The sequence below is a fragment of the Berghia stephanieae genome, chromosome 5 (genome assembly GCF_034508935.2).
Source record: "Berghia stephanieae isolate SIO BIC M18660-M18661 chromosome 5, UCSD_Bste_1.3, whole genome shotgun sequence".
NCBI lineage: Eukaryota > Metazoa > Mollusca > Gastropoda > Nudibranchia > Aeolidiidae > Berghia > Berghia stephanieae.
This window is the reverse complement of record NC_088364.1, coordinates 62425769-62446545: the sequence shown is the minus strand read 5'-3', so window position 1 is coordinate 62446545 and position 20777 is coordinate 62425769. Positions and strand designations below refer to the sequence as shown.

The following is a 20777-nucleotide window of genomic DNA, read 5'->3' as shown; positions in this document are numbered from 1 at the left end:
ATAAATTTCTATAGTATATTTTTTGTGCGGTTATGCGGTCTAGTCGTATGACGCTTGCTTTCGGATCGGAGGGTCCTGGGCACAAAGTTGAGTTTTGGAAATGACTCTTTACTCACATTCTCTCATCGTATTCAGGTGTAAAAAAAGTACATGGCCATTGGCAGTGTTGTTTATAATATCGCATAGCATGCGTCATGTCTCGTTCTATATGCTACTAATTGCCGTTGGTCAGGGACCATTTGTTAAGAGCTTTGAGCACGTTTAGTGCATATTGCACTATATAAAAGCTCAAGTTTTTAACGTTTTTTTAAGTTTAAGTAATTATTATTATTGAATTTATAAACAAATTGCAAACACACACACACACAAACACATACACACACACTCACTCTCGGACGCATTTGACTTTGCGACGCCACCTTCACATCTTATTCATCGGTTTTCGGTTTTGTTGACAAAGGGGATACCCATAACGTCCAGTTCATTTATCTTCGTTAATTAAATTGAATCTTCAGTTCACTGTGACTATAATGCTCCATTTCCTCTTGCTACAAACATCAACACTTGCTATACTTTTTGTACAGAATCTCGCCCAGGACATGTGAAATGTGGAGCTGAACTATGGGCATCGAAAGGAACATCAACAATTGACTTCAACGCCTCACAGCTGGAGACTAGTAGAATTGGAAAGAAGTATAGTGTCTGTGATTGGTTGATGACGTCACCTGGTACTGAAGACCAGGTATCAGTGCAGGTAACTATGGATATCATGATGCATATTGATGCATGAATTGTTTGTTTGTAAACGCAAAAAAGGGGGTGGGAGTTCATCAAAATGATAAAAAAAAACTATGTTGCCTATACAGATAGTATGATGTAGACGTCACTCGGGTCTTTGGTATTGCTTTTTGCCATTCACGTATATGAGTAATTCTCAATAAACTGTATTAACCAGAATATAAACGTTCAAAGTTACAAGTAGTTTTGTGTGTTCTTCCGTTATTCTTCCGGATGGCAATTTTGTGAGCATCTTAGCCAAGCGCATACTATATATATATATATATATATATATATATATATATATATATATATATATATATATATATATATATATATATATATATATATATATATATATAGATATCCAATATTTCTCCTATTCCAGATCACATTATTAGAACTCGGCGAAGGAGAATCTCTTCAAATATTTGATGGATTCAATGATCTGGACGACTCCCTGGTCCTTCACTACAGTTCTACATACAACAAAACAAATATATTTGTTGGTTCCAAGGAGAATTTCACCAGTCCCATCTCCAGATTCCTCAGCCCAGCCTCGGCATTCGTTCCGTCAGTGGTGATCTCATCCAGAAACAACATTAGACTTAGATTACAAATAAACAGCAGGAGTTCAGCCTATTTGAAGTTTCAATATTATCAAGGTAAGCGAGGTATGCGTTGTTAAACAATAAGAGTATCGTAGGGGGAGCCGATAGCTCAGTCGGTATAGCTCTCACTTCACGCGCAAAGGAACCTAGATCGATAGGTGAAGTCTTACTTACTTATCCGAACCAGCGACCACCTGAGCTCAAGCGCGGCCATCTTAAACATGGCCTGACACTGAGCAACAGATGACGTCAAAAGACAAGTATTTGGCCGCAAAAGAAAACAAATCGTGAGTTGTATTCAACAGTTCAACCAATGGGGTCCCTCGTTTTCTCGAGCACTACTAAAGACAACTCACTTGACGGTCCACAAATCTAAAAATGACGTCAAAATATGGGTCTTAGTGGGTTTTAGCGTAGCCATTGTTATGTTACAGCCTGACACTGAAATCCAAAAAGACTGGCAATTTGACGTAATTATTTGTTTTTTGCACCGCCAAATGAGTTGTCGTTAGTAAAGCTCATCGAAACAAGCGGTCCCATTGGTTGAACTATTGAATACAACTCACAATTTGTTTTCTTTTGTGGCCAATGACTGGCATTTTGACGTCATTTTATGGTAAGTGTCAGGCTATAAGTTGACGATGTCTACGGTTTTAGTATCAGGCTATAAGTTAACGATGGCTTCGGCTCTCTCCTTTTGGTTTTGTGACATGACGTGGAAGTTAGACGTCTTTTGTCCCAGGTGAAGTCGAAGGTTTTTTTCTGACCCCATATCCACCCATCTGTGATTGAATAGCTGGGTATGTTAGATCTTATGCAAATTACTTCACGATAGACTTGAGTCCTATCCAAATGGTGGCAAGCCGTTGCACTTATCCGCTTCACGTTATAGAACTGGGATAAACACCGACTCCATGGACAATAGTATCATAAATTACTCTTTTCTTTTTCATGACAACATATATGATTAACCCTATGAAAATGTATCGCTGTCAAAAAAGGTTACATAAACGTTTTCCAGTTGTAAATATCCTGGCACTGCTAACAGACCGCATTGATGTTTTCCGGGCTAACATAACATGCATTAGATTAGATTCACTGGTAGACGTCTATACACTTTTAAAGAATTTTGCTTTTCACTGTTTTAAGATAGCCTTGGAACAACTCAATACAAATGACATTGTCATCCGGAAGTATAACGGACCAACACACAAAAATATGTGTATGCATGGTCGTTTATAGTCTGGTTAATTACTCATAAACGTGAATGGCAAAAAAAAAAAAAAAAAACAATGACAAGAACCTGAGTTACGTCATCTTCATTCTATCTATTTTCCAAATCCAGGTTGCCAACATTCCATCTCGTCCTATCCTGTGATCATCCTATCTCCGGGTTTCGCGTTTTCCCGGTATCCCAATAATGTGGATTGTAAGTGGCACCTTCAAGGGAAATCCAATGACATTGGGCAAGAGACAACGGCGGTAGTTTTCCCTGGATTTTACACGGAACGAGACACAGATGTGCTCAAGGTAAATAGATACTCTGATATAATCTGGAAAAACACATATTCAAATAGAGCATTTATTATATAGTGCAGTATCTTTTAAACGTGCTCAAAGCGCTTTACATGGAGACACGACGCCTGTTAGGCGATATTCCAATTTTTGTTCCGACAATGAAAACACTGTTAACGACCAGTTACTCATTTTACACCTGAGTACGGTGAGAGAATGTGAGTAATGAGCCTTTTCCAAGGACTCAACTATGCGCCAAGCGAGACTCGAACCCAGGACCTTCCGATCCGAAGCGAGTGTCATACCACTAGACCACATAGCCCTTAATTTAATATATTCGCCAGAAAACTCGTCTTTCAAAGACGCCAATCGATCGATGACAATGACCTTCATCAAAGCAAAAACTCTCAAACCTGGGACTTGTAAAGTCTTCCTTAAAGTCCCAGGCTTAAGAGTTTTACTATTAGTGTGTAGTCAATTCGTGTCATGGACTGTCAAACCGTTAGTAAAAACATTCCATTCAACGAATGAGTTTTAGTAACTTCTAAATCCTTTTTTCATTTCTATTTTCATATAATATGAATTATATAGATCTTCAATATAGTATACGTATTATATACAAAATATTATACATATTATGTCCAAAAATTTTATACGTATTGACCTAATTACAGATGTTAAACTTTACTTTAACAATAAATGATATTGTATTTCTTGCGTTGTGAAAACTGTTCACTATTATAGTCACCGTTGTGTTTATCGGGGTGTGTGCGGGGGTATGCCATTCGCTTTCGGATCGGAATGTCTTGGGTTAAGTCCTTGGAGAAGGCTCTTTACTCGCATGTTCTCATCGTACTCAGGTGTAAAATTTTTACCTGGCCGTCAAAAGAGTTGTCTCTGTCCGAAAAAAAAAATGTATTGTCGCCTAAAAGGCGTCATGTCCCGTCCTATATAGTAAAAATTGATGTTGGCCAGTGACCCCTTGTAAAGCGTTTTGAGCACGCTTAGTGGATATTGCGCTATATAAAAGCTCAATTTTCTTTTGTTGTTGAGAAATAGTTAGAATGGCCAGTTAGTAAGAGAGAATGAAGATAACTAAATGTCATTTAATATGAAGGCTTGAGGAAGCAAAATGCTTTATTTAGATTAAAGTCAATCTTTATTGTGTTCAAAGAAAGTATTTATTTCAGTTATTCCTAATCTACGTACATCAATCACCTTGTATCTTCCAGCTCATAGACAAAAGTCCTCGAATCGATACAAGTACGACCCCTAGTCCAATCAACATATCAGGCCCAATTGGTAAATTGACCACCATGTCATTCGCCACTGATGTTACAATAGAATTTACCAGCGATTCTACAGTCAACAAGGGACAATGGATAGCTGTCGTTTCCAAAGGTACCATTTTTGGCCTTCGTATTTCCCAACTCATTTCGCATTATCGACTTACAGTGTCACAACAGCCTTAGGTCGGGATGAAAAATGAATTTAAAAAGTGTTAGAAATTATATTTATGGCCAAAAAAAAAAAAATTTGCTGCTCGAAGCTCGAGGAAATAAATTATAACAATGTGAAATCGAATGTAATCTTCAATTTAATAAACGGAAACAGATAATGTGAACGTTTCGGGTTTCCCCATTATCAGCAAAACAGGACGAATGAAACACTACAGACGAATGAGATAATGGCGTTAAGGTGAATATTACCAATAAATGGGGTTTCATTCACCTTAACAACCCGTTATCACATAATATTATCTCATTCTTCTGCAGTGTTGCATTCATTGTTAATAAAGGGGAAACCCGAAACGTCCACATTTTCCCCTTTCCGTTTATTAAATTGAAGCTTACATTCAATTTTACATTGTCATTTACAGTCAATAATATGAAATTTTGGTTAGTCTCTCTTTATTATGGTAGAATATGAGACACGTTCTCACATTGCAAAAAAAAAAAAACAACAAAAAACAAAAAAAAACCTGTCATATGGATCCTAAATACATATTTTGGGGTCGGATCCATCACGACATATATATATATATATATATATATATATATATATATATATATATATATATATATATATATATATATATATATATATATATATATATATTGTCACCAACTATTTTGGTATGACACTCGCTTTCTTTACTCACATTCCCTGCCGTACACAGGTTTAAAATTAAAATCTGGACTTTAACACCGTTGCCTCTGTCAAAAAAAATGTAATCTCGCCAAAGAGACAAGATGTTTCGTTCTATATCTTAAACCTTGGAGCCCTTGTAAAGCGAATTGAGCACTTTAAGTGGATATTTCGCTATATAAATACTCAATTTTGTTTTTTTTTTCACTGTTGTTCATTGTTAATTTTCCAAACTTCTAGATCGTTGTGAGGCACCAAAACTTCTCCACGGATTAACGGCAAAAACAATAAGCACAGGATGTGGGTCTCACGTGACTTACACGTGTCAGGAAGGTTACACACTAGCAGGAAGTGACGACACGTATTATTGTGGTGTGTTCGGGACATGGATGCCACGTGCTACACCAATGTGCTTAGGTAATTGATATAGTGCGCTCTTGGAATCTACATCTCATTCCTATTTAAACTATTTCCCTTTTGTCTTACCTACAACACACTGTTTATTTTCGTTAAATTTTATGATGTACAAAAGAAATTTGAATAAGAAAAATTATGTTGGTTGTATCGTAACGAATGTGACGATTTTCCTATAGTTGGTAAGGAGAGAGTTAATCATTCTCATCTTTCAGAGACGTCATGCGGATCACCACCCGTTCTAAGGGACGGTTATCTCTCTTCACTAACTGGTCTGAACTATGGCAGTGTTGCTGAATTCCAATGTCATAACGGTTATCGTCTCCATGGAAACCAGACTGCCACGTGTGGGCGTCATGGGTGGTCGCAACTTCCGGTCTGCAGAGGTGAGTATGTATTTGTATTAGGATTATAATCACGCATGGGTGCAAGATTTTGTGGGGCTATGTGGTCTTATGGTATGACACTCACTTTCGGATCGGAAGGTCCTGGGTTCGAACCTCACTCGGCGCATAGTTGAGTCCTTGGAAAAGGCTCGTTACTCACATTCTCTCACCGTACTCAGGTGTAAAATAAGTACATGGCCATTAACAGCGTTGTCTCTGTCCGAAAAAAAATGCAATACCGCCTAACAGGTGTCATGTCACGTCCTATATGTTAAGTGTTGCTGTTGACCAGCGACCCCTTGTAAAGCGCTTTGAGCACGTTTAGTGGATATTGCGCTATATAAAATCTCAAAAGCTCAAGCTTAACCCAGATTTCCGCCTAATATTTAATGGATTTTGATTTCTTCCAGGCATATAGATCACTGAAAGAAGTTCTTCAGAGCCATTTGGATGGGTGGATATGGGGGTCGGAAAAAAATATCGACTGCACCAAGGATCGAACTTATCGAACTTGGTCCATTTGCGTGTGGAGCGAGTGCTCCGCGTGCTATACTGTCTTCTTAATAGTGTGTATATGTGTACTGTCATCTTAATAGCATTCACTATATTGGGCCCAATTATGGAACACAATCCATGATATTGGAATTCCCATAATTCTTTCTGCGCTCAAATGCAAATTGTTTTAACTCAAGCTTTGTACAACTTAAAGGTTTCCGATAGCTCAGTGGGAGAGAACTCTCGTCACACGCAAAGGGACCGAGATCGATCCTGGTTGAAGTCGAGATTTTTTTCTGACTCCCCAGCCCCCTCCCTCCCCCAGCGGTAATTGGGTTGCTGGGACTGTTAGATCTAGTGGAAAGTATTTTGCAATAGATTAGCGCCCTATCTATCCAATAGGTTGAAAGCAATTGTTATTGTCCGTTTTACGCCATAGAAACCGAGATCGATTTCAAATCCATGGGCCTAATGAACCTAGAGGATTACTTTATATTTCTGGTTAAAATTTTACTTTCTGTCAATAAATTTAACAGTTCAAGCCGATATTGCCATTGGCATCGTTTTGTTAAAAAACGACATGCACTTATTTACAGGTCTGATAACCAATTTCCTTATGCGCTCATTAATGTAATGGAAATTTAAAGAAACGACGTAAAATTACAACATTGTTCAACTTGGCCCATAAGTCGGTTCGGATGCCAAACCTGTATATATTATGTACACATCGTTCAAAAAACAAACATTTGATTATTGAATGCTCCAACAGTATTTCACATTTCAACAACACAAATATCAACCAATCAATAACGCCCACACTTGTTTTCCCCCCAAGAAATCTTGTGTCCAAAAGAGCCCCCACCAGATGGCGGAAATGCCCAAGCAGAGGACATCCGGTTTGGATCCCTGAGAGAATATTTCTGTAAACCACCACAGAGACTTGTAGGAAGCAAGTTTTCCCACTGCAATGCCTCGGGTCTTTGGACTGAAGATGTCCCGTCTTGTGAAGGTAAAACGTTCCGTTAAAATTGTTGGTTTGACCGCTACAAATCAGAAATTTTTTTCTCCCTTTAACCTGATCCGTCCCCTTAAATAAATAAGTACATAAATAAATAAATAAATAAATAAATAAATAAATAAATAAATAATAATAATAATAATAATAATAATAATAATAATAATAATTTCTGAGCTTTTATATAGCACAATATCCACTAAACATGCTCAAAGCGCTTTACAAAGGGTCCCTGACCAACATCAAAACGTGACATATAGAACGAGACATGGCGCCATATATTCCACGACTGATTTCATTTCTTTCCCTACAATAGCCTTGAGATGCCAGACTCCTCCACGACTGATGCACGGACATTTTGATGTGTCTGGACCAGTGACCGTAGGGCAAAGTATACTTGCTGTTTGCCATGAGGGATTTACCTCGACAGGACCTCAATTTGTAACTTGCCATTCCAACTCGACGTTTGGTAGTCACCTTCCGAATTGTGTTGGTAAGTTGAAAACGTCGAGCACTCGCTTGTCTTATCAAATGATAGATTGAGTGAATAAATAAATGAATGAATAAATAGGTTAAAAAATAAATAATCAAATGAATGAATAAATAAATAAATAAATAAACAAATATTTCGGTGGATTTCGTTAGATTTCGGTTGATTTCGGTAGATTTCCGTAGATTTCAGTGGATTTCAGTCGATTTCTGATGAATTCGGTAGATTTTAGGTGGATTTCGAAATATAACAGTACCCCCAATTTTTATTCAAATATATAAATGATGATTTTTAACATCCAATCCTACAATCGTATATTATTCCAGATGTGGACGAATGTTCAACACTAGACCATTCCTGTGGTGACCACCATTGCCAAAACAGCCATGGGAAATTCCATTGCATGTGTCGCCCCGGTTTTCAACATTCAAATTCCCAAGTGACTACTGAATGCTCAGGTTCGTTTGTCAAATGTCAACATGTTACCCCCAGATCAGAGCTGATTACTTAATATGTCATAATTTCGTAGTTACCAAGAGAAAAAATTAAAAGGCCACAATTAATAGCATTACAAATTAATTATTTGCCCCCAGCATAGTCAAAATATGCTCCAAAGTCCTAAATACAGTTTCTAAGCAACCAAATTCTCCTTTTCAATAATATTTATTGAATTAAAAACGTCTATGCAGTTCTCTAGCTGGAGCCAAAAACTTCGTATTTCTACGAATTTTTAGTAGCACTAGGCAGGACTGCGCTAGATACATCACTGCCATGCAATAAGAAAACTCTTACTGAATCAAATTCTGGCCAGATACTTTTAGCGCAGGTGGTATTCGAACTCGGCGAAGTACAAGGTTTGAGAGTGTTTGCGAAGAATAGGGTCAATTAAATCGATCGATATTTGAACGACGAGTTTTCTGGCCAAATTTTAAAATATGGGTTTATCCATAGTACGACAGGATCTGGATGCAAGGTTCTTATTGCAACACAATGTCTCACCATTCATTCTGCCCAGGAGAATAAATTATGAGAAAGCGAGTGAGTGAATAATTGTGTAGGTTCTTATTGAAAATTGTATATAGAGAAGAAAAATAATTTTGTAAATTGGCATATTTTTAAAATAATTTATTTTCATTTCCAGATATTGATGAATGTGAACAAGACAATGGTGGCTGCAGTCACGGATGTGTCAACACACATGGTAGCTACAAATGTGTGTGTCCTGACCTATTTACACTACACAAGGGACGAGAGATACACATTGGCAATCTCACATTGACGCCCTTACATACGTGCATTTGTAAGATATCGCTATTGATTTTGATAATGCGGAACATTTTTAATTCTCTTGAATCTCATGCATATTAAAGTGATAAATTAGGAAGCAGGCACTGGTGTAAGATAATGATCTGAAAAAATATTGAGCTTTTATATAGAGCAATATCCACTAAAAGTGCTCAAAGTTACAAGGGGTCTCTGGCCAACAGCAACACTTAACATGTAGGACGAGACATGACGCTTGTTTTTGTTTAAGACAGAGAAAACGCTGTTAACAGCCATATACTTATTTTACACCTGAGTACGGTGAGAAAATGTGAGTAAAGAGCCTTTTCCAAAGACTCACCTATGCGCCGAGCAACGCTCGAACCCAAGATTACATAGTCGCAAAAAGTGTATGTGAAACAGTGTCAGACAAAGCATGCAAGAAACAATCAAGAAAAATAAACCATCCCAAGAAATCAGCCTGCCCGACTGGGGATCGAACCTCAGACTTTCTGATTACCGTCGATAATCAGGAGGTTTGAGGCGTCGGTAATCAGGTCTGAGGTTCGATTCCCCATACGAGGCACGTTGACTTCTGGGGACGATAGTTTCTTTCCTTGTATTTTTCTTTCTTTATTTGTCTGGTTGGCTCTGTTTCAACCATATTTTGTCAGATCTTCATGAATATTAAGATTATTACTCTTTATTAGAGCTATTATTTCCATGACTAATTGGACAGATGATTGACAGCAGTGTGAAGATGAATACGTATATACTAGTCTATCGAAAATTACTTTCCTCTAGATCTAATAGACCCAGCTACCTAAACACTCCATGGTGACAACAGGGTCGTCTGAAAAATCTCGACATCACTTGAGATCGATCTCTGTCCATTTGCGTGTGAAGCAAGTGCTCTATCAATTGAGCTACCGGGACCTTCTGCATTATACAACATGTTCATAATATAATTAAAATGTTTTTCTTCTTTTTGTTTTGGTCATTTAGCGACTTGCCTGCCGTTAAGGGTACCGTCCAATGTCACTGTTGTGTACACCAGCCACCAGCTCGAGATTGGCCAATACTTGCATGGAACACGAGCGTTGTTCCAGTGTCCTCAAAGATCCTATCTCACGGGGGAATCGGACGTTACGTGTAATGTTAACGGTACATGGACATCCAGCGGAGGTCATTGCCAAGGTACAGTTAGTTGCCAGAGACTCTAGATTATTATTGTTATTATTATTATTATTGTTGTTATTATTATTATTATTATTATTATTATTATTATTATTATTATTATTATTATTATTATTATTATTATTATTATTATTATTATGATTATAATTATTATTATTATTATTATTATTATTATTATTATTATTATTATTATTATTATTATTATTATTATTATTATTATTATTATCATTTTATTAATAGCTCAGATAGTAGAGCACTCATTTCACTTTCTCACTTCTCCCTTTTCTGGAACTGTTATAGACACACATATTCCAGATCTTTACAATTCCTCCACGCTATATTGGGTGGGACTGTGTGGTCTTGTGATAATATGACACTCGCTTTCGGATTGGAAAATCCTGGGTTTTAGTCTCGTGCGGCCCATAGTTGAGTCCTTGTCAAAGGCTATTTATTCGGTTGTAAAATGAATACATGGACGTTAACAGCGTTGTCTCTGTCGGAACAATTGTAATAGCGCCTAACAGTCGTCGTGTCTTGTTTTACATATTACGTGTTGCTGTTGGTCAGTGATCCTTTGTAAAGTGCTTTGAGTACGTTTAGTGGATATTGCTCTACATAAAAGTTCAATCTCAATGCTATCCCGATTTCTATTTCAGAGTACAAATGCACCGCTCCGCTTCCAATTCCAAATGGCGATATAGTCTTTGACAGCCTGGTGGCCGGAAGTAATGTCACATACAGTTGTATGGCGGGATTCAAGTTGAACGGCATACGTCATCGGTTTTGTGTTCCAGATGGCAACAATCAGAGTTACGGTTGGAGTGGAGCTGCGCCAGTTTGTGAAGGTTTGTTGATGTGTTACTGAAACTGTTGATGCTATGTGTTTTGGTAAAAGACTCACCGGTTCATCCTGTCTGACCACACACATCTACCAAAGCACAAAAATATGTCTGTAGCATTTAACATTTATAGATTTTAAATGGGACATTACTGAGAGCCTATCACGTAACAGGAGGGCTAAATATCGATTTGAACTTAATTCATTCTATTTATAGAACAAACTCGGAGTTATAAAATAATTAACCTGAATAATTAATCTAAGACCTATGCTGATCATGCATTTATTCATGCTGCTCCCGCTGTCTGGAATTCTTTACCATTCAGTGTTTGGAGCAGTGTTGTGGATTCCCAGGCAGCTTTTAAAAAGAAATTAAAATCTCATCTTATGAGAAGCTCATTAGATTAATTAAAACATCCTATTTTTTTTTTGGTCAGATATACATTTATTACATCAGAATTCTTATGACATAATATAATCTCCCTTCATCTGCCATTTTTATTAAATGGTCTGATATGAATTCAATAATTCATGATTACAGCTATTTTTCGGCCCTGTATGCATATGCACGTTTGGTGCGTGTGTGTGTTGTGAGGGTATATATGTGTGTGTGTGTGTGTGGGTGTGTGTGTGTGCGCGCGCGCGCGCTTGTATAAATAGGTGTCTTGTGTACAAAAATGTTTATAATGATGTTTCACAATTTTGTGCGCCTAGAACTGTTTTGTCGACTGGATTGGGCGCTATACAAATAAACTGTATTATTATTATTATTATTATTATTATTATTATTATTATTATTATTATTATTATTATTATTATTATTTATTATTATTATTATTATTATTATTATTATTATTAAACATATGAGGATGTTTATCGACTAGACATGGCCTAATCTAGGTACCCACCGCCTGCTATTAAAACCTATTTTGCCACTCATGAAATTTCCTGTCTGTTTATTTTAGTTTTGGATATTGGACTTATTTAACATCATCCATCACTTAATTAGTTACTTCTCACCTATTAAACAGTTCGTCGTTATTTTGTTATGACCTTGATGTCGAGCCTTGCGTCAACAGTAAGCAATGTTGGGCGTGGTTAGTGGCTAGATCGGCCACAAAAATTCTGCCGGTGTTTGTTTTGTGTACTACTTGTGCAAGGCACTTCACACACATCACCTTACTTGACTTGGGAGTAAATGAGTGTCCAGCTTAAGACAGTAACGGACTTTATAAGAGTACCAGTGCATTACGGACCCCTGAAAGGCAACTTGCAATGTTTTATTCCAAAATGACACTTACCTTACCGGAGTTCCGTCTCCCTGCAGAGGTTGAATGTCATGGAACGCCATTCTTCACGCTTCAGGGCCATTACCTTACCTTAGCGGAGTTCCGTCTCCCTGCGAAGGTTGAATGTCATGGAACGCCATTCTTCACGCTTAAGGGCCATTACCTTACCCTACCGGAGTTCCGTCTCCCTACAGAGGTTGAATATCATGGAATGCCATTCTTCACGCTTAAGGGCCATTACCTTACCCTACCGGAGTTCCGTCTCCCTACAGAGGTTGAATATCATGGAATGCCATTCTTCACGCTTAAGGGCCATTACCGAGCAGTCGATTATCTTTTTGCCAGTCGTTGCCTCCACTCCACACTTCCTAACCAGGACTTCCTTGGTTTGCCCCGTGGCTTTCTGCCAGCATAGTGACGCTATTATGATTTAATTTCCAGTGACGTCCTGCCCGTCTTTGCCCGATCCTCTCCATGGAAAAGTCTTCTTGTCCTCCGTGTCGTTCAAGGCCATCGCCGTGTTCCAGTGTGAGTGTGGATACCAAATGGTTGGAAGGTCACATGCTGAATGCACCGTCCACGGAGCTTGGAGTAATCCTTCGCCATTTTGTGAAGGTATGAAAAGGACGTGTTATTTGTATTTTGTTTTTTGTTTGTTTGTTGGGGTTTTTTTTTTGTTTTTTTTTTATATTATTATTTTATGCTGCTATGTGGTCTTGTGGTATGACACTCGCTTTCGGATCGGAAGGTCCTGGTTTCGAGGCTCTTTTCCCACTTTCTCTTACCTTACTCAGGTGTAAAATGAGTACCAGGACAATAAAAGCGTTGTCTCTGTCGGAAAAACATGTATTATCGCCTAACAAGCGTCATGTCTCGTTCTTCATGTTACCTGTTGCTGTTCGTCTGGGTCCGCTTGTAAAGCGCTTTGAGCACGTTTAGTGGATATTGCGCTATATAAAAGCTCATTTTTAAAAAAAGATAACTTTCGTTGTATTATGTTGTTGGTCGACGAATACACATATGCAGTTCTGATAACCCAAATTTGTTATGGGGATCATTCATTGCTGTAATTCAAACCGACTCCAATTATTGTCCATTACCACAATGTTTAAGCAAGCACATACTTGCGTTGGATCATCAGACCTGCATATACTATGTACATGTGTCGTTGTTAGTTGATTTTTAACTGAGCGAATCTACAATGACGTGTTGCAAGTCGTAGTAGAAAATGATTTATGTGCCTTTTTAATCTTGTTTCTTCATATGAAAAGACACACAAGGGGGCAGCTTGGCTCAGCGATACCGTCTTTGCTTCGTGTCCGAAAGGTACCGAGTTCGATCACCCACTGCTGCGCTTTGTGGCCTTGAGCAAGTCACCTCGCCCTATAGCTCAATTTGCGGACCTGCACTGCGGCTGACGCCTGGGTTATTCCGGTCTTCCCTTGGAATAGACCATAGAGATACATTTCCCCTATGAGATGATGAAAAGGAATTTTATTTATTTATTTATTTATTTATTTATTTATTTATTTATTTATTTAGCTATTTATTTATTTATTTATTTAGTTATTTATTTATTTTATGCAATGTTTGATTCATGAATTTAGCATATTTCCACTTCTATTCAGCCATATTGAATGAAAACAAGACCCAAATATATCTCGAGCATAACTATAGAGCAAAATTAACCAAATGTGCTCAAAGCACTTTACAAAGGGTCACGAGTCAACAGTAACACTTAAACATTATGACGAAATATGACGCCTGCTAGACTATATTTCCATTTTTCAGGTATAGGTTAAGGTCCAAATACTCATTTTACATCTGAATATCTTGAGAGGCTGTGGGTAAAAAGTCTTTTCCAAGGGCTCAACTTTGCGCCGATCCGAAGTCAAGTGTTAAACCATTAGACCACAAAGCCACTTCATCCCGTGTCATCTTGAAGGTCGTTTCCTAAGGGCCATGGTGCTTAGTGGAAACACCAAATTGTGAAATTAGGGAGCAGGTACCGGTTTAAGATAGAGATCTGAGCAGATGTGTATGAAACGGTGCCAGACAAAGTAAGAAAGAAAAATAACCTTGGCCCCTTTGTGCGTGTGAAGCGAATGCTCTACCAACTGCGCTGTCGGGTCCCTCTTGGCTGCAAGCCTGACCGGTAATCAGTCGGGGACCCGAGCAATCGCTTCACACGTAAAAGGACCGAGATCGATCCCGAATGAAGTAGAGAATAATTTCTAACAACCTACCCCCCCCCCCCCGCGCCCTCTTCCCCTGTTTACCCAACATTGAATGGAGAGCTGGGTCTATGTGATCTGGCGGAAAGTACTTTGCGATGAACAAGCATCCTATCCAAATGGTAGCAAGCAATTGCTAGTGTCCTTTCCACCCTATAGAAACCGGGGTTAACTCCAGCTCCACTGGTCCTAATGGCTTTGAAGGACTGACTATTCTCATCACTTTTTCCTTTATTCAGTTCAGACATGCAGACACCCAGGTGACCCACCCAATGCAGTGATGTCCTACCAAACCCCTGGATATCCTGTGTGGTCAGCGGTCAAGTATCGATGTCCAGCTCAAGGATTTGAAATGGACGGTGCGTAGTAGAGTGGAAATCAATAGAAATCATACGGTATTAATAGAGTAAATGCGTTTATGTCCCTTAATCAAACATGAGCTTAAATTTGAGCTTATATATATAGGGAAATATCCACTAAACGGGGTCAAAACGCTCTACAAAGGGTTCACAATGAAACGAAGGCTTTTAGGCGATATCACCATGATGACGATGATGGTGATGATGATGATGATGATGATGATGATGATGATGATGATGATGATGATGATGATGATGATGATAATGCTGGTGATGGTGATGGTGATGGTTTTTGTGCTGGTGATGGTGATGATAATGATGATGTTGTTGTTGTTGTTTTTGTTGTTGTTTGTTGTTGTTCGTTATTATGAACTTAATAATGAACAAGAAGATAATATGACAATAAAATATAATTTCCTATTTTGATAGATCATTTTTTTTCTTTCTCTCCAGGCCCAAGTGTGATAGTTTGTGAACCTGGGACCACCAGGAAGATTTCCGATGTCAATCCACTGTACCAACTTTCCCTTCAAACATCTTATGTCGTATTAGAGAAAGAAAACAAGAGCTTTACACATTGTTTTTCTGACGTCGGAAATAGGTCATCCAAGCCAAATGGAATTGAAGCCATTCTCTATCAGTTGATTCGAGGTCTTTGTTCGGACTTGACCGTCAATGTTTTTCAGATAGGCACAGATCTAGATTACGTCGATGGACAGGAAGTAAGTCTCATTAATTCTATGAAATAGACATTTAGATAACCACGCCTCTCGGACAGTCGTCATAATGTAAACAATGACAGTGATTGGTAAACATAGCAAACTACACTATCCATGGTATGTGTCTAAGTAAAATACACACTGCTCTACTGCTTGATGAATAAAACCATATTTTTTGCTTATTCGCTATAGCGACGTGTACTTGTTTCCAGGTCTAATAATTGAACGTAATGTTGGGCTTGGTATGACAGTGTTGTAATGTAAACAGATTTGATAAGGTTTTAGAATATTTAATTTCCATTACAACAATCAGCCCAGAACGAATTGGGTTCATCATCCATCGTTGCTTGTGCTCTTGAACACGTTGCCGGTCAGCTGTCTCCACGAATCACGATCCTCTGCGGTGTGCATGAAATCTGTGTTGTTTTATAAAATCACTTTTGACCATTCTTAGGTTATTTAGATATGTCATTCTTTGTCTTCCTCTAGCTCTCTTTCCTTCGATCATCCCAGATGCTACCAACTTTTCTGGGTTATCAGACCTGCAAATAAGTGAGCGTCGCTATATAGTAAAAACAGATGTTCCTCTATACCCAAAGGGTTTTTAATCATCTATTTCCTTTTAAAATCATGTACTTTACAGGTGAAGATACAAACAAATATATCCATCACTTCTTCAAACCCAATGGCTTCCTATACATGTGGCGAAAAAATGAAATCCCTGTCGGAAGTAATTCTTCCTGAACTAGACAAGTTTTGGATTCACAAGCTGCAATCCGAAAGCTCCAACTGCTCCAACATTATGCTGCGTCAATCTGCAAATACAGTGCGTTTTGATGGTGGTACATGGCGGTGTTGGGATGGTCTGATTTTAGAACTTCGTAACGACCAAGAAGGGCTTTGTTTGGAAGGTATATGTTGGCTGTTGCATTGTGTGAACATCAAATTTTATAAAAGTATTCTTCGTATCTTTTAAAAACACGCAATACAAATATGGCTATTTTTCTCTCATACTTTAACTGTTACCCTATATCAAAATCGGGGTTTCCAAAAGTAACAAATAAGATGATAATAGTATAAAACCGTTCTTGAAAACGTTGCAATTCTGTCTGTTGTTGACATGTACGACTAAATATACATTTGTTTTATAATAACGAGGAATGAAGTGAATAGAAAAGCACCAAAAGACAATAGAGAATAAAAATCTTTAGTGGAGTGGTGGATAGCTCTGACAGTAGCGCTACCCTCTCTCCGGCCAGACCGAGTTGTCGTACCAGTAAGGTCGCGGGTTCCAGCTTCCATCGCCGCGAAAGTTTTTTTTATTTTCTATTGTCTTCTGGCACATTTCTACTAACTCAATTCCTTGTTGTTATCAACATAATTGCTTGCTCCACTAACTGTTTTTCATACATTCTTTTGATTTTCTTCATTTGCAGGTTGTATAAGCACTGGTAAAACAGTCGATGATGTCATCAAATCTATGACAAAAGATGACATTTATGGAAAAGAGTCATTGCACGAGAAAAGCATTGTTGACTTACACGAGAATGAGGAGCTTGGACATTTTCAGTATCCTGTACTCGATGACGATGAAATATCGTCACATTCCGATACTACTACCAAGTCACCGATTACAGATCACGATTACTTTCGTGACAATACTTTCGTTATCAATCTCACCAAATCAATACCTCGCCAGACTGAAGCGACTACGAGTATTCCTACATCCCATCACACAACAACAACGACGACGTCTATGAAATCACGTGGTATACCATTCACTTCCGTTAAACCTACCACGAATATATCACGGAATCGATTTCATGGTATGATTCTGTCCTCCGATTTCAACGGCCTTGGAAACCCAGAATTTATAAGTACCCAATCCAGTCTGTCGGATATAAACCCGTTTGATTTGGATTCCAAGAAAGAGAGACAATATTTTGCCGTCGATGACAACATTGGCAGATTTCCTACCAGGTCTGGAGTCAGGAAAGATGTTGCCCAAATGATTTGGAAAGAAACACCCAGGGCGAGTAAATGCAGCAATGTGTCTAGAATCCAGACACAAATGGAACATTCTGTGGGGTTGAAAGTGACTACATCATCATCATCATCATCATCATCATCATCATCATCATCATCATCAGCAGCAGCAGCATCATCATCATCCAACAATGATGAGGGGTGTCAGGAAAACCAGATGCTGGAAAAACAAGACACAAAGTTGGTCCATGCTCCCACGGCACCCTCTACCAACTGTAAGCTCTTTTCAATATTTTGTCATTCTTTTTCAGAGATTGTCTTACTCTGGAAAATGTGAACGTTTGGTCAGAAAACTCGTCCTTAAAAATCGATTGCTTTTAATTACTCTTTTCTTGGCAACAATTTTAAATGATATAATATAGAACTTCGCATAGTATTCCTTAAACTAAATCTCAGGGGTGAGGTTTTTTTTACCAAGACGAGGGTCATTTAAATGTGAGTTTAAAACATTTTCCAAGGACTCAACTATGCGACGAGCGAGGCTCGATCTCAGGGCTTTCCGATCCGAAACCGAGTGTCATACCAGAAGACCACACAGCCGCTTTGAGTAGGAAACGTTCGGTATTTGGAAATTTTAAAATCTTTTTTATGAAGCGATTTTATTCATTTCTGTTGGTATCTTCTTAGTGTCCACAGTTTCTAGAAGCTGAGTATCACGTTGGAGTTACGTCATATCAAAAACTCAATCAATGTACTTTTCATACTGTTTCTTGTGATTATTCAAATAAATCAACTGGTCAATATATTTCCCGACCTCCCAAAGTGGGCAGGGAGGGACTTATTGTGATATCCCCTTATATCTGTTTTACAGTTTCTTTCTGTCTTTGTCTTGGAAAGAGATTACTTTATTTCGTCCTGACCCTGACCGGAGACTTGGCTATGAGGGAAACAGTCGAATGTAAAGTTATAGTTTTGTATATGATATTTTGCCTTGTAAATCCTCTCTCTGTATTTTTTGAACATATGATTTGTAAACATTTGAGTGTGTTCCACTTAGTGTGGACCTGTGCTTGTGTCAGGATGAGACTTTCATGTGATCTCAAACCATACACAATGATAGAATGCTCTTGGAATCTACGTGTGCCATTTCACTTTGTCTTACTTTTCTAGTGTTCTTTTAATTGTAAATCTATAACTTTTTTACTGTCTCATTTTTTACCTTTTTACTGGCGCTGAAATTACCTTTTTGCGTCGCAATCACCGTAAAACCCTTAAAACTAAAACAAACATCAAATAAAGTAGCCATGAATTGACACGTGTTATAAACACATGTCCCTGTTTCTTAGTGTCTTCACCATTCTACACCATCGAAGCAAGAGACAAATTGACCGGTTCATTTTACAACATCAATTGTGTCGACGCTGTGCACATGATAGTCAATGCCAAGGTCAATGAGATTCTCCAACAGTTTGGACAACACATGAGGCAGGACATGTGTCAAGATGCACACGACGCTAATCTGGAGTTGGTGGCGGGAAATATTCGCTTCAAAGGATCAGCTGTGAGTGTATTTTCTTTGCAGTAGGATTCAATAGTTTGATGTCACGTCCGTTGTTGTAGTATTCCTTCAGAGCCAACGGGTCCATCAGTCAGAGCCACTAGGCCCATCCTTCATAGCCATTAGACCCATGGTGACGGAGTTTAACCTGTTTTCTATAACGTTTTGTATAGGACAGCAGTCTATTGCAAAGTACTTTCCGCGAGATCTAAAAGAACTAGCCATACAATCACTGTTGGCTCGACTTCAACAGGGATCGAATCCAGTCGCTTTGCGTGTGAAGCAAGTGCTCTACCAACTGAGCTATTGGTACTCCTGCGTTTTTTAAAATATTTATTTTAAGGCAATTTGGCTAAGCAGCAACTTTCTGGGTGGGGTTCCTGACCTCCCATAGTGGCCCTATACTGTGCCTTCTGTCCCTTTATATCTGTTTTCCAAAATGCTTTCTGCCTTTGTCTTGGAATGAGATTACTTGGTTTAGTTCTGGTCGTGGCCGGATTCCCTGGCTGGGAGGGAAACAGTCGAATGTATAGTTATAGTTTTGGGAGATGATATGTTTTTGTCTTGTAAATCATCTCTCTGTTATGCACTGTAATATTTTTTTTGTCAAAACATATATATTATGTATTATGAACATTTGAGCATGTTCCTCTTTGAAGGGACCTGTGCTTATGTCAGGGTGAGACCTTTAGGTAATCTCAAACTAAGTACACTGATAGTGTGCTCTTGGAATCTAAACCTGTTTCCTATCTGAACTAATTCCCCTTTGTCTTACCTTTGTTGGGTAATTTAATTGTAATTCTAAAAATAGTTACTATCCCATTTGCTTCTTTTTTACTAGCGCTGATATGACATTAATGTGTTGCATGGGCTGTAAAGCCCTTAGAAAACAATCAAAAACAAAACAAGCATCAACATTCAGTAAAATTGAGACATCATAATATCTCCTTTGTAGTCATTTGAATAATATCTTCTCCCCAGGCAAGGGTGTATATCAAGTTTGCTATAACACGTAGCTCATCTCCCAGATCAACTGTTGAAGCATGTGGTAACGAGTTTGAATCCTTCATCAAAGTCCAGCTCCCAAAGGTTTTGTCTCTCTTCCTACCACTGGTTTTACGAGTGAATTGTGCTATCGTCAGCTACACCACTTCCCAGTTTCATGTTGAACACACCGGATGGGCGTGTAGGAAGGGATACAGTTTACAACCATCGAAACTTGAGTAAGTTCCGTCAGGCATTTATTCACGTGTCAATTGTGTCCAGTGTAAGAGTGGGTTACGTCAGAGGCTAATGTTGAACACATCCGATGGGCGTGTGGGAAGGGGTACATTTTACAACCATCGAAACTTGAGTAAGTTCAGTGAGGCATTTATAGTTACTCGTGTTAGTTTTTCAGTGTAAGAGTGTTTTACGTCAGAGTTTAGGGTTAAACATACAAGAAGATTGGCGTGTACTAAAGGATACATCTTACATCCATCAA

At 38.4% G+C, this 20777-nt stretch overlaps 1 protein-coding gene across 3 annotated transcripts in view; it reads left to right on the top strand.

The window, feature by feature from the left end:
* Positions 1-20777, top strand: part of LOC144973372 (uncharacterized) — a 90672-nt gene that overhangs the window by 13039 nt on the left and 56856 nt on the right. For 2 of the 3 annotated variants that reach the window (XM_078915712.1, XM_078915713.1), the window contains exons 10-28: positions 585-754; positions 1166-1442; positions 2734-2918; positions 4136-4304; positions 5292-5468; positions 5681-5851; positions 7182-7355; positions 7678-7854; positions 8178-8309; positions 8993-9151; positions 10120-10311; positions 10968-11156; positions 12880-13053; positions 14912-15031; positions 15485-15753; positions 16394-16661; positions 17187-18011; positions 19083-19297; positions 20276-20517. In XM_078915712.1, coding sequence (XP_078771838.1) covers positions 585-754; positions 1166-1442; positions 2734-2918; positions 4136-4304; positions 5292-5468; positions 5681-5851; positions 7182-7355; positions 7678-7854; positions 8178-8309; positions 8993-9151; positions 10120-10311; positions 10968-11156; positions 12880-13053; positions 14912-15031; positions 15485-15753; positions 16394-16661; positions 17187-18011; positions 19083-19297; positions 20276-20517 — 4285 coding nt within the window. The remainder of the gene's footprint in view (positions 1-584; positions 755-1165; positions 1443-2733; positions 2919-4135; positions 4305-5291; positions 5469-5680; positions 5852-7181; positions 7356-7677; positions 7855-8177; positions 8310-8992; positions 9152-10119; positions 10312-10967; positions 11157-12879; positions 13054-14911; positions 15032-15484; positions 15754-16393; positions 16662-17186; positions 18012-19082; positions 19298-20275; positions 20518-20777) is intronic. The other variant, XM_078915714.1, reaches the window with a different exon arrangement.